We start from the raw sequence: 21028 nt of genomic DNA on the forward strand, positions 1-21028 counted from the left end.
AGTTTTTGACCCTGAGTATTCCCTGCTTACCATCCTGTTTATTTTACAGTTGGTTTCCCGGTTCCAGTTTCCCTGCCCACGTCATTACACTATAAATAAACTCTTCACCGAAAAACTTTGTCTGCTGAATTGCTTTCTGCATGTGGGTCAGATCCGTTAACACCAATATGACAGAACACTCTGGCCAACCAGACCCAGCAGAAGCATTCAGGAGAACTTTATCTGAACAACACCACCAAATCATAACACATGATTCTTCCTTCCGTTCTCTGTTTGAACAGCAGAAACAGACCAATCAGTAGATTGAACAACTAGCCTCCTTGTTACAGCACACCTTGAGTAATTTCTCCACCCCGGCAGTAGAGGGCGCTTCAGCCTCTCCTGTTTCCCAGCAACTATCGTATTGTCACTTCCCCGAATCCTGAAAAATTAGATAACAGAATGAGAGAAATAAAAAGATCCCGATTAGAACGGAGTGCAGTTAGGACTCATTTCTCTAGCTCTACACCTGAAACTATTCGCTCCACTTCTGCCTCACAGAATTCTGGGGCTGAACCCATGCAGATTGGGTGAACTCAGCTTTCCCCAGAGGAAAGACTGAGACGCTGCCAATCAAATCAGTGTTTTTACAGTAGGCTTTACCATATCTCAGGACCAGAAAGAAAAGTTATGGTGGACTATATTAATGAGTCTCTGACAGGATTAATTCGCCCCTCTTCATCCCCACTTGGAGCTGGATTTTTCTTTGTGGGGAAAAAAGATGGCTCTCTACGCCCTTGTATCAACTATAGGGGGTTAAACCAAATTACAGTCAAAAACAAATATCCACTTCCTCTTCTGTCCTCGGCTTTTGAACCAGTTCACGGTTCAACCATTTTTTCTAAGTTAGATCTCCGTAACGCCTACTATTTAGTTAGGATCCGCCAGGGGGATGAGTGAAAGACCGCTTTCAAAACCCCGTTGGGCAATTTTGAATATCTGGTTATGCCGTTTGGATTAAGCAATGCACCTGCAGTTTTTCAGTCTTTCATCAATGACGTTCTTAGGGACTTTTTGAACATTTTTGTATTTGTCTACCTGGATGACATCTTGATCTACTCTAAAGACATTAAAGATCACACCCGTCACGTCCGTCTAGTTCTACAAAGACTTTTGGAAAATAGTTTGTTTATAAAGGCCGAGAAATGTGAATTCCACAAGACTTCAATTACATTTTTGGGTTACATCCTGGAGGGTGGACAGGTCCGCTCGGATCCTGAGAAGATCAAGGCCGTGCTGGAGTGGCCTGTTCCAGACTCTCGCAAGCAGCTACAACGGTTCCTTGGATTTGCAAACTTTTATCGGCGATTCATTAAGAGCTTTAGTTTAATCGCCGTACCACTCACTGCCTTGACCTCCACAAACATTGTGTTTTCCTGGACACCCGAAGCTGACAAGGCTTTTCAGACATTAAAAGAAAGGTTTTCTCAAACTCCCATTCTTGTGCATCCCAATTCTTCCAGACAGTTTAATTTGGAGGTAGACGCCTCAGATACAGGTGTTGGGGCCGTACTATCTCAGCAGTCAGTTACAGATGGAAAACTCCACCCATGCGTTTTGGTTTTTTTTCCCGTCGTCTCAATAACGAAAGGAATTATGACGTGGGGGACAGGGAGCTGCTAGCTATTAAGCTAGCTCTCGAAGAGTGGAGACATTGGCTGGAGGGAGCTAAGCACCCTATTTTAGTATGGACTGATCACAAAAATCTGGCCTACTTGCAAATGGCCAAGAGACTGAACACCCGCCAATCACGTTGGTCATTGTTTTTCTCTCATTTTGATCTCTCCATTTCTTACACACCAGGCTCCAAGAACGTCAAGCCGGATGCTCTTTCCCGGCCGTCCCATTGGACCTTTGGAGCTTTAGTTTGGGAGGTAGAGGACCTCATTGATAATGCCCAACAAAACGAATTGGACCCTGGGACTGGTCCTCCCAACAGGAAGTATGTACCTATCTCTGTTAGGTTTAGGCTCATCTGCTGGTTTCACACCGCCAAATTCTCAGGACACCCAGGGGTTAGCAGAACCATAACACTCATTTCTCTTCATAAAGATGTTACTGAGTATGTACAGGCTTGTTCGGTATGTGCCAGACAAAAATCGAGCAACCAGCCTCCCTATGGTTTACTTCAGCCTCTCAGTACACCCAAACGCCCTTGGTCTCACATCGCTCTGGATTTTGTTACAGGTTTACCCATATCAAAAGGGAATACAGTCATTCTCACCATTGTTGACCGTTTTTCTAAGTCCTGCCATCTGGTACCTTTAACAAAAGCTCCCATCTGCTTTTCGCACTGCCCAGCTGTTGGTTCAGCTTGTTTTTCGCCTTCATGTGATACCTCAGGACATTTTGTCAGACCGTGGTCCTCAATTTATCTCTCGTGTTTGGAAACAGTTTTGTTTGGTTCTCGGAGCCAAAGTTTCCCTGACTTCTGGTTATCATCCCCAATCTAATGGACAGACTGAATGCATGAACCAACAGATAGAGTCCATTCTCAGATGCATGACCACAACTGAACCACTTGACTGGTGTGTTTTTCCTTCCCTGGGTGCAATTAATTCACAAATCTCATCTGCAACAGGCCTCTCACCCTTTGAGATTTCCCTGGGTTATCAACCTCCTTTGTTTCCCACTGATGAAAAAGACATTGGTGTAGCATCCGTTCGGCACCACATACACCGTTGTAAACGGATCTGGGGAGATGCAACCAGAGCTCTCCTTCGTACAGCAGACCAGAACAAGAAGTACGCTGACTGCAGATGGCGGCCTGCGCCTACGTACCAGCCTGGCCAAAAGGTTGTCCTCCCGAGACATTCCATTGAAGGCTATGTCCAAAAAATTGTCTCCTCGTTTCATTGGCCCTTACACTATTGACTCAGTCATCAGCCCCTCTGCTCTACGTCTGCGTCTGCCTTCCAGTTTACGTATTCATCCTGTTTTTCATGTCTCACAAGTCAAACCTTTCATTTCCAGCACTTCTTTGGTCTCTCTGCTCCTCCACCCTCTGCCGGATCATTCCATCTTCCCAGTAAGGCTGAATTATTATTCTTTAGTTTTTGACCCTGAGTATTCCCTGCTTACCATCCTGTTTATTTTGTAGTTGGTTTCCCGGTTCCAGTTTCCCTGCCCACATCACTACACTGTAAATAAACTCTTCACCGAAAACTTTGTCTCCTGAATTGCTTTCTGCATGTGGGTCAAATCCGTTAAAACCAATATGACACCAACATTCTAAACCTAAATTCAAAGTCACTTCTATTTTTAATAGAAAAATATTGACAGACATACTTTTTGATCTCTTTAGCTCAATAGTCCATAGCTATGTGTCATTCTGCTTAGTTTGTCTTTGGCACTTGAATTACTTCTTCTCCATTTGTGTTCATGCTTTATGATTTGTTTTAGATCAGTTCGCGAAATACAACATAACCCTATATTTCATGAAAGGATTAATTAACAGTAAGATACAAACTTATGGTAGTATCATTTTCTGTATGTCATTTTTGGTCTAGGCTACAAAAACATGCTGCAGTTAATAATGTACTAAGAACACATGATGCACCCTAGACAACGGCCCCCATGCCAGTGTGTAGAGTGTCTGTAAATTAGGGTGTGCGAGCGCAACTGCAAAATATAGAAACAGATAAAATATGTTTTTTGACTGACAGAATAAAGTGCATTTATTCAGCAAATGAGTTAATGTTTTATTTCTGGATATGCTGGTGGGATCAATTTGAAATGGTTGCCAGATATGTGTTTGAATGCTGAATCCTGTTTAAAGTTTCAGTGAAAAGCTTACTATGCGGTATGATGCTTGTTTACACAAAGGAGGTAAGAAATAGTTGTAATAGACACAAAATGTAACATACACTGCTCAAAAAAATAAAGGGAACACTCAAATAACACATCTTAGAGCTGAATGAATGAAATATTCCCATTTAATACTTTGTTCTGTACAAAGTTGAATGTGCTGACAACAAAATCACACAAAAATCATCAATGGAAATCAAATTTATTAACCAGTGGAGGCCTGGATTTGGAGTCACACACAAAATTAAAGTAGAAAAACACACTACAGGCTGATCCAACTTTGATGTAATGTCCTTAAAACAAGTCAAAATGAGGCTCAGTATTGTGTGTGGCCTCCACGTGCCTGTATGACCTCCCTACAACGCCTGGACATGCTCCTGATGAGATGGTGGATGGTCTCCTGAGGGATCTCCTCCCAGACCTGGACTAAAGCATCCACCAACTCCTGGACAGTCTGTGGTGCAACGTGACGTTGGTGGATGGAGCGAGACATGATGTCCCAGATGTGCTCAATGGAATTCAGGTGTGGGGAACGGGCGGGCCAGTCCATAGCTTCAATGTCTTCATCTTGCAGGAACTGCTGACACACTCCAGCCACATGAGGTCTAGCATTATCCTGCATTAGGAGAAACCCAGGGCCAACCGCACCAGCATATGGTCTCACAAGGGGTCTGAGGATCTCATCTCGGTACCTAATGGCAGTCAGGCTACCTCTAGCGAGCACATGGAGGGCCGTGCAGCCCTCCAAAGAAATGCCACCCCACACCATTACTGACCCACTGCCAAACTGGTCATACTGAAGGATGTTGCAGGCAGCAGATTGCTCTCCACGGTGTCTCCAGACTCTGTCACATCTGTCATGTGCTCAGTGTGAACCTGCTTTCATCTGTGAAGAGCACAGGGTGCCAGTGGCGAATTTGCCAATCCTGGTGTTCTCTGGCAAATGCCAAGCGTCCTGCATGGTGTTGGGCTGTGAGCACAACCCCCATTTGTGGACGTCGGGCCCTCATACCATCCTCATGGAGTCGGTTTCTAACTGTTTGTGCAGACACATGTACATTTGTGGCCTGCTGGAGGTCATTTTGCAGTGCTCCTCCTCTTCCTCCTTGCACAAAGGTGGAGGTAGCGGTCCTGCTGCTGGGTTGTTGCCCTCCTACGGCCTCCTCCACGTCTCCTGGTGTACTGGCCTGTCTCCTGGTAGCACCTCCAGGCTCTAGACACTACACTGATAGACACAGAAAACCATATTGCCACACCTCGCATTGATGTGCCATCCTGGACGAGCTGCACTACCTGGCACCCTGTGGCATCCTCTGGCACCCTGTGGCATCCTGTGGCATCCTCTGGCACCCTGTGGCATCATCTGGCACCCTGTGGCATCCCCTGGCATTCTGTGGCATCCTCTGGCACCCTGTGGCATCCTGTGGCATCCTCTGGCAGCCCCTGGCATCATCTGGCACCCTGTGGCATCCCCTGGCATTCTGTGGCATCCTCTGGCACCCTGTGGCACCCTCTGGCAGCCCCTGGCATCATCTGGCACCCTGTGGCATCCCCTGGCATTCTGTGGCATCCTCTGGCACCCTGTGGCATCCTGTGGCATCCTCTGGCAGCCCCTGGCATCATCTGGCACCCTGTGGCATCCCCTGGCATTCTGTGGCATCCTCTGGCACCCTGTGGCATCCTGTGGCATCCTCTGGCAGCCCCTGGCATCATCTGGCACCCTGTGGCATCCCCTGGCATTCTGTGGCATCCTCTGGCACCCTCTGGCATCCTGTGGCATCCTCTGGCACCCTCTGGCATCCTGTGGCATCCTCTGGCAGCCCCTGGCATCCTCTGGCACCCTGTGGCATCCTCTGGCATTCTGTGGCATCCTCTGGCACCCTGTGGCATCCTGTGGCATCCTCTGGCAGCCCCTGGCATCATCTGGCACCCTGTGGCATCCCCTGGCATTCTGTGGCATCCTCTGGCACCCTGTGGCATCCTGTGGCACCCTCTGGCAGCCCCTGGCATCATCTGGCACCCTGTGGCATCCCCTGGCATTCTGTGGCATCCTCTGGCAGCCCCTGGCATCCTCTGGCAGCCCCTGGCATTCTGTGGCGTCTTGTGGCATCCTCGTGGCAGCCTTATGGCCTGGGACATCCAGCGTGTTTTTAAGCATTTATTTATAATTTTCTGTGAGTGATAATTCAGAATAGCCGCTCGTGCTCTATAATAAACCGGCTGTTTGTGCAATAAATCTTCGTCATCCTTTCAACACGTCACACATATACATAGTGCTATTTATTTTCCATGTCAAGTAAATACAATCACCTTATGTTATGGGTCTAAAGCTGTTTATTAAATTATAATCAATAATGAAATCATTATTTAAAGGTAACAGGCTATAACAACAATGACATCCCGTTTGCCGACAATCAGCATTGGCATCACTTCCGGTGGCAGCTCCACAGACACTATTAACAATAATGACAACAAATTGGCCGATAATCAGCATCAGCTTCCATAAAAACAGCGGCAACCTCCGTGGCAAGCATTTACGGCCGGTCTGGCATCCTCGCGGAATCCCCTGCCACCCTGCGGCAGGCTGTGGCAGTTCCGGTGGCAGCTCCACAACTACTAAAAACTAAGAAGGTAAATCTTTGTCTTGAAAGAAAGCAGAAATATATAAAATTACCACAGAGGTGTCAGAATGAAGATTTGTGTGACTGTGTTCGAGGAAATTCTGCTTCAAAACAGTAAAAAGTTCAATTTTTTAAATTTCTGCCTTAAAAAACCTAACTTGTGTAAGTGGAGTGTTAACTTTGAATGATTTGAAAGAAAGTACATATCATATATGAATTATGAGACTAATATATGATGAGCAACTGTGCAAATTAGATGCTAAAAAAGTGAACCTGAGCAGTTTTAGAGATGTTTTTATACAGGTTAATCACCAAATGCTGCACAAAGAGAGAAATCAGAAACAAATAGAAACCATATTTTATAAATAGATACAGGACAAAAAACAAAAATGTGATTGGCAACAGCGATGGGGGCGTGGCCTGAAATCAGCCGGGACAGGAAGGGTTTACGTTTCAAAGTGCTGCTTTGCTGGGTCGAGTTTTCTGATTTCACCTCGAAGCCTACATGTTTGTAGAGGGCACGCAAAAACAGATATGATGACATAGGTACACAAGACATGTTTTTAAATGAATGGCTCCATCACACGGACTGCAGAGTTTGTCTTGTTCAGGTAAGACCAAGCTAGCCGCAGTATCCATAGAGACAGGTGCGTTATAAACCGTGTGTAAAGCATGTTAATTCATTAACCCTGCGTTATAATCTAGGTCCGACGTTGTTATTTTTCAGCGCTTTGATTTGTGAATTCGTGTTTTAAGTGAAACGGTTCAGTGGAAGATCAGCTAAAGAAAAATGTCCGTCCAGTCTTGAACGCTTTACGCGTGAATTATCATTTAAATTTTACATCAAAATGTGGCAGAGCAAGTTTGCAAAAGTATCTGTTTAACTCTGTCTCACCCAGCAGCTGTAGATGGTGGATTTCATGTGTAAATACAAACAAGGGTGTGGTGCTCAGGTCAAATAAACGACACTATGCAGAATATGCCTGAACTGATAACCCATGTTTATATTCAGTGCTGCTTTTGAAGGCGATCATCACTATTTTATACAGTTTTATAACCATGAGTCATTGCATAAGCTTGCTTGGAGGGAGTGTGGTGGTAAAAAATATTCAGAAATATTCTGTTGGTCACTTTACAGCCACATGTGTCACTGTAGTTTATTAAGATTTTATGTAATAAAGTAGCATAAAGAAGTGCACATGCAGACTTGCCTTTTTCTTTAAGGCAAGGCAAGGTAATTCTCAAAGTAGAGTTGCATCTTTGTATTTTCCACTGCATGCACGGGCATGCAGTCAAAGAACCAGTCATTCCTAGCAACTCCAGTGCAGATGTTGGAGCTGTGGGCAGGAAAAAGCACACAATAACAGCCTTTTTTCTGTTTTAGAGTCGAGTGGAGCTCTGGGGATAGAGATTTACCTGTGGAAGAAGGCCAGAAGCAGATATCTGGATGCTGTTCAACCTTGTTTTTGTTTAGAGACAGCGGAGAGCCATGGCTCTGAGGGCGTCTCCTTTTCCTTATAAGTTTGTTTCCGGTATCCACGCCATAGGATGGACATTAATTGTGCCATGCTTCTGGTATCTTGATCGTGTTATTGCTGTATGCAAGTCGACTACAAAGGAGAGAAGTGAGCGACAGGAACAAGAATGTTACCTTCACCCCCTCAAGGTCTTCTTCGGCTCTATTTCCTTCTTCCTTTTTTTCCTCCTCTCAGCCCCCTTGGCTTTCCTGGGATTTCTGCTCTGGGCGCCGCTTCAGGCCTGCCGCAGGCCGTTTTCCTACCACAGAGTGGGACCGACCTCAGCAGAGAAAGAGACAAACAGAGGCTTTGAGCAAACGGGAAAGGCATCGTTTACCTTTGCCTCAGCCAATCTGTGTCTCCTACCGGACGGACTGGCTCGCTTCAACAACCTGGGCCACACCCAGCACAGGGCGCATGAGATTGGCCAACGTATCGCAGAGAGTGTCGGGCGACCCCATGTGATAATCACAGTGGAATCTCCCAGCAGCTGTGGCCCTTCTGACAGCATCATCCCCAGACCATGCTCAGATACAGATGGAGGCATGGAGGGACAGTCTCAACCTCCAGGAGGTCATTATTCAGAACCAACCGAAAGCTCTGTATCCTCTGATGATGCAGAGGAACCGCTGACTGAGCCATCCTCTTCCAAACCGAATTATAATGAGAACTCCAACAAACAGGGGCAGTCAGATCATGGGAGTCCAAGTGTTTTTCTCCCAAAGCGTCCTCGTCTGCTGGATGAGGAACCCTGGGAAGTGTCGTCCTTCTTTCCAGCCAATATCGATATACTGTGTCTGCAAGAGGTTTTTGATAAGAGAGCTGCCAAAAAGCTCACCAATAAACTTAAACCATTGTTTGGACACATACTGTATGACGTCGGCGTGTACGCCTGCCAACCGCCCTGCAGGTGTTCTGCTTTTAAGTTCTTCAACAGTGGTCTGTTCATGGCCAGTAGATTCCCGGTGCTGGAGGCCCAGTACCACTGCTTTCCTAACAGCTGTGGGGAAGACGCCCTGGCTGCCAAGGGTCTGCTCTCTACTAAGGTACCTTGTTAAGATTGACAATGAGTAGTTTTTTTGTCAGCTTCCTGATCAAATCTGTTATAAGAGATTGAGGCATGAACATGTATGAAGATATCCTAAATATTTAGACATGTTGGATCCACTAATTAGGCTTTGATTCTTGATTAAGGAGGAGGCAGAAAAGGCCACATGAATATTTTCAAATCAGTTATTAAATAAAATAAATGTAACTTGACGTGCACCGATCAGACTTTTCCTGGCCAGTACCGATTTCCAGTTTTTTCAGGGAACTCTTCTGCTAACTACAATTTCTTTAATCTAAAGGATGCAACACATAAAAGAGAAAAGTTTTTTTTATTCAGAGAGTAGTTTTTAATCCATCAGAATGAAGAAATAGAAAATTACCTCCACTCATGCATCAAAGCATGTGTCCCTTACTTTTATCTGGATTGTATTAAACTCACAGAAGTATTCGCTGTTGGGTAATTTGTTTACACACCAAAAATGGAGGGAAGTCTTTGCTTGTGTGCATTTAATGAACAACAACAACAAAAAACAGATTTTTTTTCAACATTTGACCTGTCGTTCTTCAGTTAGGGGAAAATTGGTCTGTTTTGATCTCTGGCTAATTGGTTGATGCAGCTTTTACTGTGAAACTATGAAAATACTATGAAGAACTATAAAAATAGACATAAAGGATATTACATCTCAAGCATCCTGTTGTTGTTTTACAAACTACATAGGCACCCCTGGTAAGAATGTCTAAAAATACTTAAGAAAAAGTATTTTAATGGCAGCAGCATAATCTCACATTGACAAAAAAAAAACAGAAAAGTCCAGCCTAGAATCTGAGTACATTTATTCAATGTGGAAAAAAATCCCACGTTTTTTTCCAAGATCACTAGTGTCACATGAAATGGCTTCCCTGACAAATCCTTCAAAATTAATTCAGTTTAATTCAAAAACACTTTATTAATCCCAAAGGGAAATTAAATGTTGTAGCTCATTATGTAGGTTTCTGTAAAGAGCTGTTGTAGATGCTAAGGGCTGTGGGCAGGAAGGATTTCTTTTAGCGGTTTGTCTTACGGCAGATCCGAAGAAGCCTCTGACTAATGACACATGACAGTCTCATGATTAGGATGCTCAGGGTTCTAAATAATGCTCTTCATTTTATGAAGAATCCTTCTTTGCATAATGATCTCCAGAGGTTCTAGGAGTCCCCAGAACAGAGCCAGCCTTGTTAATTGGCTTGTTGAGCTTTCTTAAGTCCCTGGCTCTGATGCTGCTACCCCAGCAGATGAAGGCAAAAGAGATCACACTCTCCACAACAGACTTAGAGAAGATCTGCAGCATCTTGCTGCAAACACTGAAGGTCCTGGGCTAAAATGTAAATCAGTGTATTTTTTTATACTTTACTTTTCTGAGTGGAACAGAAGGTCAAGGAACCTGATCATAGAGAACCGCAGCATAGGGTGATGTCTTAGGGTCTCCGTAATGACGATTGGACAGTTTGTGCATGCCAGCCAGCTTGTTTTGGAGGCGGCCAGAATTAAAGCCTTTTCTGTCCCACCATCACAGAGGTAATCATACGGAGTTTACTAGCACTCTGTCTTACTGGAACCACCACTGTCAAGTACGTTGGAGGATCGTGATGCTGTAGGCCTCTTTCTTGGTTCTGAGAACCTTGTTTAGAGTATTCTGGATGATCAAACGAGGGATGATCACCCCTTTCCCTGTATGCTCCAACCTCTCAAATGTTATAAGAGAAGAGCTGTACTGTTGGCAAAATGGGAAATATGCTGGTTATTAGTGCTGTTTTCCCATCCAAAATGTATAAATGAACTTAAATTAAAGGTTGGGTAATCTTTAAAAAAATTAAGTGGGAAATTATGCTCCTGCCAAACAAGATGAATTTATTTAAGATGGTGTTCAGTAAAATTTTTGGGTTGGCAATAATTATGGAATGTGCATCATACGGTAACCCTAAAATAAGGTAAAACTCCATGTTGTTTAAAATTCTCAGGTGCTAATCGGGCAGAACCAGAAAAAGAAGAAAGCGGTCGGCTATTTCAACTGCACACATCTACATGCACCAGAGGGCAAGTCCCAGTTTCCTATGTGGTTCAATCAGAAAGACCCACATTCTTAAAAAAGAAGAGAGAAGATGAATCAAATTTCTAACAACGTTCCCTGCGTTGTCACCAGGTGATGGAAAGATTCGCTGTGAGCAGCTGGACATGGTCACCAGGTGGATCAGGGATTTTCAGACTGCCCACAAACAGCCTGACGAGGAGGTGGTTTTTGACGTGCTCTGCGGGGATTTCAACTTTGATAACTGCTCACCCGGTGCGTCAGTTTCGCGGTCATAGTTGGTATTTTGTTAAGATTTTGGACATTTTCTGCAGTGTTTTTTTTTTTAAGCACATGTTAGACATACTTTAATAACCTTGTAATCTGTCCTGTCTAGATGATGTTTTAGAACAGAACCACAGTTTGTTTGAGGATTACAGAGACCCTTGCAGAGCAGAAGCTGGAAAAGAGAAACCCTGGGTCATTGGTTGGTATTTGTTTTTATATTTTAAACTAGACTATATACAGTGCTTTGCCAAAGAATTCACACCCTGGAATTTTTCCACGTTTTGTCACCTTGTTAAGGAGGGTTGGATTCAAATCCACATCACATTTTCGATAAGATTTTCTATTTGTGAAACATGTTTATGCATCATGTTCATTTCACTTGAGTGTTATGTGCTACTTTGTGTTGGTTTTTCTCTAAGAAATGTCAGCAAACATACAACTGTGGCTCAGTAGGAAGAGTAGTCGTCTTGCAATCAGAAGGTTGTGGGATCGATTCCAGCTTCCTCCTGCCATAGGTCGATGTGCCCCTGGGCAAGGCACTTAACCTCAAGTTGCCTACTGATCTGTGTATCAGTGTATGAATGTGTGAACATTAGTGAGTGTGATTGGGTGAATGTGGCTCTAGTGTAAAGCGCTTTGAGCGGTCTGTATGACTGGAAAAGCGCTATATAAGTTCAGTCCATTTACATACAAGTTTATGGTTTGTAACATGACAAAATGTGGTAAAACTCCAGGGATATGAGTCCTTTTTCAAAGCTCAGTACCTACTTGCAGCAAATGTTGACAGCTCTGATTGGACTCCATAACTGTGTTGTGTTTTTCCTGAAGGTACTCTGCTGGAGCAGCCTTCTTTGTATGAGGATGATGTAAACTCACCAGAAAAGCTACGAAGGTGTTTTTTTTTTTGTTTTTTTTTGGCTTTCTTCTGTTTATTGCTGGAACAAAAATATGATGAGAGGAGCATTTTTTACATTTTGTTTATTCACTAAGGTGAAATGACAAATTGTTGTTTTCTTTGTGTGTCTGTAGGACTTTGGAAGCAGAGGAGCTGAGGAAGCAGTACATCTCTCCTCCTGTTGCTAGAGAGGGCGTTCCTCTGATTTACCCAGAACCCGGCCAGCCGTGGATTGGACGTCGGATCGATTACATTCTCTACCGGGAAATCTCCATTTCAAAGCTGTGCAGAACAGTACGTTCAATGTTGTGTGTTTTTCTTTCACTGCCCTGTTACCATTTAACCCATGTTCCTTCGCATCATCCTATAAAATGTCTTATTAAACTCAGAGTTCATCTTATATTAACTTTATATTTTTTCCCTGCAGGAACTTGAAGAGGTGACCTTTATAACTCAGCTGGCTGGGCTGACTGATCATATTCCTGTTGGCTTGAGACTGAAAGTAATTATGGACTCTGACTATTATGATGAATGAGAGCATAATTTAAACAACATGAGACAAATGTACACAGAGTCACACAGTTTTACTTAAACTGTTTTGTTGAAATACTTGAATTGGTAGTTTTAGAGAAAGTTTCACTCACTGGTAAGTTTTTGCCTTGGGTGGAACTTATTTTTTATTAGTTTGATGTGGTTTCACACTTTATACACATTTTATACACATTTTATACACATTTTATACATTAGAAGCTGCTCACAGATATTGCATTGATATTTTCTTTCTTAAAGCTATATTTTTATCCACCAAAAAGAAAATCCTTGAGAAATATTTTAGAAGAACAAATCTTTCTGTTTGGCCTTTGATGTGGCACCTAGTATGATATGAAATATCTCACTTTTCTACTCAGTTACCACAGGTACGTGCATAAACTTTACTTGCTTGATCATAAATTTTTTATATCTCTTAAGCAAATAGTTGCTTGTCAGGTTTTTTTATTTTTGGGTTGATTAAATCAGTAAGTCATGAATAGATTAGTGTGATTACTAATAAGTTGATTTGTTCAATAACTTGTGCCAGATTAGTTTGGAGAGCTTTTTTCATTTAATAAAAGCGATCTTTATTTAAAAAATGGCATTTTGTGTTTTTTTGTTTCTTGTTCTTTTTCTGATATTAATTAATGATTAACATTTTTGATGCTCTGATACATTTATGTATGATTTAAAAATATATTAAACCAAATCATATCTATAAGTGGTCAAATGCTTTTTTCATGACATGGTTGAAGATAAATTTAGTGTACTCATATTGTTGATTTCATAAAATTAAGTTAAAAATTCAAGTGTCAAATTCTTTTCAGGTTTAATTTAGAGGTAAATAAAAACAGGTAAATTATAATTTTCAAAATTGATATTTATTATGAGAAATGCTGACACATCTGAAATTTTCTGTCAGAAACTACCTTCTTGGTTGAATTAAAATAATCTTAAATCTAATGCCATCGGGTGTTTGAATATTTCTGGCTTTAACTGTAACTGTCAACATATTCATGAAAGAAAATCTGAAAATAGTGCTATGTACTACAGATGACTATGATATAGTAATGAGGTGATTTAATATTTTACTCTGAAGGTGCTCAGTCTGTTTGGACTTCTTTCACAATTCCATTTAATAAACATGTCTGAAAATTCTGTCATAAATCAAGATAAACATTTTGTCAAAGCTTCTTTAAAATCCTGCTTTGCAAAATACAGCCGATTATTTCTTTCGCCGCTAGAGGGCGATAACTTCAGTTATTTTGTGCAAAGAACAACGAAGAACTGTACAAACCAATCAGAATCCAAGGACAAGATCCACTTCCTGTTTTTACTGCTCGTGGATAACATTAACAGAGAGCGACAGTTTTGTTCTTAGCTTCAAAATCATGAGTTTTATGTGTAGATTCAGGATACTGATATCATCAGTTTGTAGGAAAAGTAGTTTATTAGATGACTCGGCTATGTCTAGATGCCTCAGTATGTTTTCCAAAGCTCGGTGCCACAGACTTCCTGTTGAGTTATCCTCATGTCAACAACACTGGCGTCAGGGAGCGTCTCCTAGGTGTCTCTTTGAGTCAAAAAGACGTTATACAGACCGAGGTGAGAGCAGACTTACAGAAAGAACGGAGAAATTCGAAGAGCAAACCGATGAGATGGAGGATAACAGGAGGACCATCAACTCCCAGAACCAGGGTTAATAATCATGGAATAAATACATGCAAATTAAATATGTCACAAAATTCTTAGAGATGCCGCAACCAGTTTTTCCTTGGCCGGGACTGATTTCTGGTTTTCTCCAAGCTCTGATCTGCAGATTTCAATTCTGTCAAGGTCTAATTTTCCTGCTTTCATTTGGCCTTAAATAATGAATTTGACTGCATTGTAGGTATGATTGGAGTGAACTGACTACGATCCTCTCTTTATACATTGATCTGTTTGTTGAATTGGATGTATAAATGTGATAAATTGAACTGATTTGAACTGTAGTTCAATCCAACGGCAGCAGTGTCGTCAGTGCATTGTCCTAAAATCTGTATACCGCTGGAAGTTTTCAATCCGAGATTTCATTTCTTTTCCCCAGGATTTTCCGAGACGTTCAACCTCGACGTCCTGGTCTCTCTACTGCGTCAGGAAAATGCTGTGGACCTGTGTGTGATTAAAGTGCCGGATCATATCCAATATGCAGAGTACTTTATTGTTGTCAGTGGTGTATCACCAAGACATCTCCGCGCCATGGCTCTTTATGCCATCAAAGTGGTAGCTATTCTTAATTTGCTTTCTGTTAGATACATTTGAAATCCGGCCTGCATTTGCTTCAAAGCCTGTGCTAAGAACTGCTCTCCTTCAGTACAAGTTTCTGAGGAAAGATGGAGAACTACATGTCAAGATTGAAGGCAAGGGTGCAGATGACTGGATGTGTGTTGACTTTGGTGAGTAAATCCAATCCTTAACAAAATGGTTTATTCCTACTGGTGTCAGCTGTTAGAGAAGTTGAAAAAACGTTTATTCCTCCTCAGGTAACATGGTTGTTCACCTCATGCTGCCTGAGACCAGGGAAGTGTATGAACTGGAGAAACTGTGGACTCTGCGTGCCTACGATGAGCAGCTGAGGAAAATTCCTTCAGAGATGCTTCCAGAAGACTTCGTATTTGATGCCGAGCTCACAAAGTGACTGTATATTTAAACAGAACCAGTAGTTAACTAATTCAAATGGACATTCAGTGTTTTCCTCATTTTTTTCAGTGATTGGTTAGTGCATTTGCTTTTGTTTTAAATAAAAAAAAATGAAAAGGATCAGTCCTTTGTTTATTTTAGGTTGCTCCTACGTCACACTGATAAAGTTTTCTACCTCCTTAATATTTGCAGCACGTCGCATTTATTGGCAAGCCTCGTAAAGATGTGTAAGAAGCCTAAAATAAATACATATCTTATTGCAGTAGCATAATGTCACACTGGAAGAACTTGTTGCAGTGAGTTTTTGGAGATTTGTTGAATTTTATTTTATCTCTTTTACCATTTAGCTTACTGAGCAAGATCAACTTGAGTCCTTGTTTGTTACTGTTCCAGTTGTTCGAAACTTTTCATTTGCTGACTGCAGATATGAGCAAATTTGTCACCATATCCTGACTAATTAAGATTGACACATATCGGTTTTATTTAAATGGATTGTTCTCCTGTTTTTCCCATTTTTAAGAGTGGATAAGAGAAGACATTGAATTTGTACTTCAGGGAAACATAAGGTCAAGGATAAAAGTGCCTGGACTCCTGGATCAACCAAGAAAATTACAAAAAAATCTTCAGTTACATTTCAGGTGCCATTAATTGTGGCAACTCCCACAAAAAAGCAACTTAAAGTCCCAACAAAAAAATTTAATAAAACTACAATGGACTTAAACCTAAACATTTTCTAAAATTTAAAAGTCAAACATTTATATCTGCTTTAACCCAAAACCCACAATCATTGAGTAAAATGTTATGTTTATGTGTCTAAATCCATCTCATATACAAGTGAGAAACAATGATATCTTAAAACTTACCTTCACTTTTAACATTTCAATATATCTGTGAGGATAGAGAATGGTTCCAGTTACCATCAACACCTGGAGAACTGTGCAGAAGAACATAACAGTTTTGCACTTTGTGACCTTCCAATTACTGGACTGACTCACAGCAGTTCCATGTGTGCAAAAAGAGAGGCAGAAGATCATCAAAGCAAACAATTTCAAAATGATGTTTTTTACCAGTTCAAACAATTTGATTGGGTCTTACAGGAAAATTGATGTTGTTTGCCCATCTTTTAGCTATGACCTGCTTTAACCCAGCACTTACATGCCATGAAAGACCGACCAGCTATAGGTTCTACATCACAGAACCGTGTTCACTAAAGTACCGTTTTTAAAACCAAGATGATAGAAATAGACAAAGGATATTTTGAGATGACCTTTAACATTTAAACAAATAAAACCAGAATTGTTCTGGGAACAACTTTAGGCTAGGAAATCTTCTCTCTCCTGTCTCTTCTTGTTTTCAGAACATGTTTTCGGTCCGGTGCCATTAATTCCCTCATTGTTGCCTTCACCCCTCTATATTTCCCTACCAGCTTTAAACACTTAACTAACCAAACTTGTTAGTAAAATCTCCCTGCCTAAAAAAGATCCAAAGACCAGATTCAAGCACAACATTTACACCATTGTACAAGATCCAAATCAAGATTCTCCACTGACCTAGTCCATGTTAAAGTACAAAACAAACCACAGCCCGCTCAAGCAGCACCACTGGTCCACCAATGGTTCAAACCTTCTACTAAACAACCTCAAGCTACAATCAGTTTTTTGAGTCTGCTCCTGGATCCAACTTCTAAACACTGTAATAAAATGTCTTTAAAATGAAACACGTTCTCCTTTTGGGGCCAGTGGTGGTTCTGACATGAATGTTACCTTGGGCAACCCTCTACCTCTGCCATCCTCCAACCAACTGAAATGGAAGAAATTACCTGGGATTCTGGGGGGGAAATAAATTCAATGTAATCCTGCAGAAAGCACATAACCTTGTTTCCCAAATGTCATCAGCAAGCAGGGGACCACAGCACTAGATACACATCAAAGCGACAGAAAACTTGTTCATGGCACAATTGTGTGGATAAGGTAAATTTTCTTATCTGCTTGTCTGTCCCCTTTCTAATACCACCCTGGGCAACTGTCCATATGGCCCATATCAAAAACCACTGGTTGGGGCTGCAAATATTTTAAAGATTTCTTTAAATAAGACCTCTCTGTGGTCCATACTACACTGATTGATAATAAACTGTTTCTGGTTTAGACACGATTAAACACCAGAAGATTCAGTAATGACATATTGAAATGACAATAGACGGCCCCACAAAAGTATTAACATGCCTTGAAGGTTTTCTCATTTTATCATGCTGTGGCCACAACCTTTAGGATATTTTATTGGGATTTTATGTGAAAGACCAACACAAGATAGAGCATCATTGTGATGTGGAAGAAAAATCATACATGGCTGCAGATTTCCTTGATCGAGGTAAATATGAAACAGAAAATAAGAGAATTACAAGATCATCCCCATTTTGGCATCAAAGCATATGTTTTGAAACTTCAAGACATTTTACTGAACTCAAAACAAAGCATATTAAAATAAAACAGAAAAAACTTGTTGGTTGATATTTTTGCAGACTGAAAAAAAACACAAAGATTTCTGGCATAATTTAGCATACCTCTTGTGCACCTTTCATGATCATAGCAGACAGGAAAAGATTATCTAATGTGAAAAACAGGCAAAATTATCGTGTGAATGTCTGGGGTTTACCTTTACCTGGTAGAGACATACTCCAAAAGACTCTCAGCTTTAGATGCAGCACAAGGTAGTTCAATAAAGTATTGGCTCAGGGGGGGGGGGGCAAATACATACGTCACACTTTACAGGTTTTTATTTGTGAATCAGTTTGAAAACCATGTATCTTTTTCATACTCTAGTAAACATGGTTCTCTGATGTAGAACTTGTAGAGGTTTCATGGCTAAATTGGACCAGCCTGGTATCCAGTCTTCATTGATTGCACATTGCACCAGTAAGAGCAGAGTGTGAAGGTTCAATTAGCAGGGTAAGAGCACAGTTTTGCTCAAAATATTGAAATGCACACAACATTATGGGTGACATACCAGAGTTCAAAAGAGGACAAATTGTTGGTGCACGTCTTGCTGGCGCATCTGTGACCAAGACAGCAAGTCTTTGTGATGTATCAAGAGCCACGGTATCCATGGTAATGTCAGCATACCACCAAGAAGGACGAACCACATCCAACAGGATTAACTGTGGACGCAAGAGGAAGCTGTCTGAAAGCGATCTTCGGGTGCTAACCCGGATTGTATCCAAAAAACATAAAACCACGGCTGCCCAAATCACGACAGAATTAAATGTGCACCTCAACTCTCCTGTTTCCACCAGAACTGTCCGTCAGGAGCTCCACAGGGTCAATATACACGGCTGGGATGCTATAGCCAAACCTTTGGTCACTCATGCTAATGCCAAACGTCGGTTTCAATGGTGCAAGGAGCGCAAATCTTGGGCTGTGGACAATGTGAAACATGTATTGTTCTCTGATGAGTCCACCTTTACTGTTTTCCCCACATCCGGGAGAGTTACGGTGTGGAGAAGCCCCAAAGAAGCGTACCACCCAGACTGTTGCATGCCCAGAGTGAAGCATGGGGGTGGATCAGTGATGGTTTGGGCTGCCATATCATGGCATTCCCTTGGCCCAATACTTGTGCTAGATGGGCGCGTCACTGCCAAGGACTACCGAACCATTCTCGAGGACCATGTTCATCCAATGGTTCAAACATTGTATCCTGAAGGCAGGATGACAATGCACCAATACACACAGCAAGACTGGTGAAAGATTGGTTTGATGAACATGAAAGTGAAGTTGAACATCTCCCATGGCCTGCACAGTCACCAGATCTAAATATTATTGAGCCACTTTGGGGTGTTTTGGAGGAGCGAGTCAGGAAACGTTTTCCTCCACCAGTATCACGTAGTGACCTGGCCACTATCCTGCAAGAAGAATGGCTTAAAATCCCTCTGACCACTGTGCAGGACTTGTATATGTCATTCCCAAGACGAATTGATGCTGTATTGGCCGCAAAAGGAGGCCCTACACCATACTAATAAATTATTGTGGTCTAAAACCAGGTGTTTCAGTTTCATTGTCCAACCCTGTAAATCTGACCAGATCAGTAAGAAGTTGAAGGAGGCAAAATACTAACATATGACACTAATATTAAAACTTTTAAAAAACTATATTCAATAAATTAGAATATTATTGAAAATTTCCTTTATTTCATTTACTCAATGAACTTTGGGTCATGACTGAAAGAACGAGATCCCGGATACAAGCGGCTGAAATGAGCTTCCTCCGTAGGGTGGCCAGGTACTCCCTTAGAGATAGGGTGAGGAGCTCGGCCATCAGGGAGGGGCTCGGAGTAGAGCCGCTGCTCCTCCACATCGAGAGGAGCCAGTTGAGGTGGCTCCGGTATGTGTTACGGATGCCTCCTGGACGCCTCCCCCACAAGTATGAGTACAAGTATGACATGTAATTCGATTGTTGTTTTTGTGCAGCTCTAAAACTTGGTTTGTTTTACTACTTGATAGTAAACTTGATATTTATTCTGTACATCTTTTTATTGAATTCCTTTCTTATTTAATCTACTTCCCCAAATTTCCGTGACCTGCTTAAACCCCTGAAGCTTGACAAAGTGGATCGAGATGAGAACATGGAGAAAAGGGAATGGTTGGGGTGAGGAATGAGAATTGGCGGAGGTTCGGTCTAGGCAGGGAGTGTGGGTGAGGCTTATTTGATGTGGGCACGGCCTAAAGATCAATCAAGCAGTGTTTGACAGAAAGTGGGTTCTTAAATTGTTTTACCTATAGTGTAACAATAGTTGCTCCATTTTTTTCAATTTTTTCACATGCATTTTAACTCAAACATTTGAAAGTCATGTTGCAATGTTTATGTGATGAAGTCACATAATCTGTATGTGGTCCACTTCTGTTTGATTCAGTCTCGGTTGCAAGACATTTAACAAAAACATGCTAAATGCTATGGGTCACCAAAAACAAAATTCACCCTGAACACAGTGAAACATGGTGGTAGCAGCATCATGCTGCAGCTATGCCTGTCTCCAGCAGGGACAGTGAAGCTGGTCAGAGGTGATGATACAGAAAATAATCTAGATACAAGGAAATGCAGAAAGACAAGCTGTTAGAGTCTGCAAAAGACATGAGACTGGGGTGGAGGTATACCTCCCAGCAGCACAACAACCTTAAAGAAACAGCCAGAGCTACACTGGATCGGATTAGATCAATTCAATTTAATCCAATTTATTTGTATAGCACTGATTTACAAATCTCAAGGCACTTTACCATACAAGCAAGTCCGATTTATATACTGAAATATACAGTCAATATAATCTAATCATGTAAACAGATTAAAGGTCAGTTAAATTCATTCCAATTTGATCCCAGCTATAAAAAAATTTAGGAAACCCAGCTGATTGCATCGACTCACTGACTTTGATGCAATCGTTCTTCCTGAACAAGGATGTACCGACAGTAGACAGCTGATTGCATAAAGTAGTATATTTTGTATGTGGTGACAGCAGAAAGGGAATCTTCAACAGGAAGAAACCTCTAGCAGGGCCTGGCTTTGTGTGAGC

At 41.8% G+C, this 21028-nt stretch overlaps 2 protein-coding genes and 1 long non-coding RNA gene across 4 annotated transcripts; 2 read left to right on the top strand and 1 right to left on the bottom strand.

Annotated features, from left to right (window-relative positions):
* Nucleotides 1-7585: 7585 nt before the first annotated feature.
* On the bottom strand, nucleotides 7586-8020 carry LOC124865273. Its single transcript, XR_007037533.1, has 2 exons — nucleotides 7884-8020; nucleotides 7586-7804 (listed from the first exon to the last, which is right to left on the bottom strand). It is a non-coding gene; the product is annotated as an uncharacterized LOC124865273 (long non-coding RNA).
* smpd5 (sphingomyelin phosphodiesterase 5) lies at nucleotides 7957-13514 on the top strand. The gene is made up of 7 exons (XM_047361238.1): nucleotides 7957-9030; nucleotides 11033-11108; nucleotides 11215-11355; nucleotides 11477-11566; nucleotides 12196-12259; nucleotides 12397-12556; nucleotides 12690-13514. The coding sequence occupies exons 1-7, from the start codon at nucleotides 7957-7959 to the stop codon at nucleotides 12795-12797; spliced, it is 1713 nt and encodes a 570-aa protein (XP_047217194.1). The 3' UTR covers nucleotides 12798-13514.
* Nucleotides 13515-14089: 575 nt separating this feature from the next.
* Nucleotides 14090-15592, top strand: malsu1 (mitochondrial assembly of ribosomal large subunit 1). Of its 2 annotated transcripts, none has more exons than XM_047361585.1 (4): nucleotides 14090-14491; nucleotides 14880-15055; nucleotides 15147-15228; nucleotides 15316-15592. In XM_047361585.1, exons 1-4 carry the CDS (start codon nucleotides 14185-14187, stop codon nucleotides 15468-15470), a joined length of 720 nt encoding a protein of 239 aa, XP_047217541.1. In that variant the 5' UTR covers nucleotides 14090-14184; the 3' UTR covers nucleotides 15471-15592. The 2 variants fall into 2 exon arrangements, with proteins under 2 accessions (XP_047217541.1, XP_047217542.1); XM_047361586.1 differs by having other exon boundaries at nucleotides 14092-14398.
* The last annotated feature ends 5436 nt before the right edge of the window (nucleotides 15593-21028 follow it).

This window comes from Girardinichthys multiradiatus, chromosome 3 (genome assembly GCF_021462225.1).
Source record: "Girardinichthys multiradiatus isolate DD_20200921_A chromosome 3, DD_fGirMul_XY1, whole genome shotgun sequence".
Taxonomy (NCBI): domain Eukaryota; kingdom Metazoa; phylum Chordata; class Actinopteri; order Cyprinodontiformes; family Goodeidae; genus Girardinichthys; species Girardinichthys multiradiatus.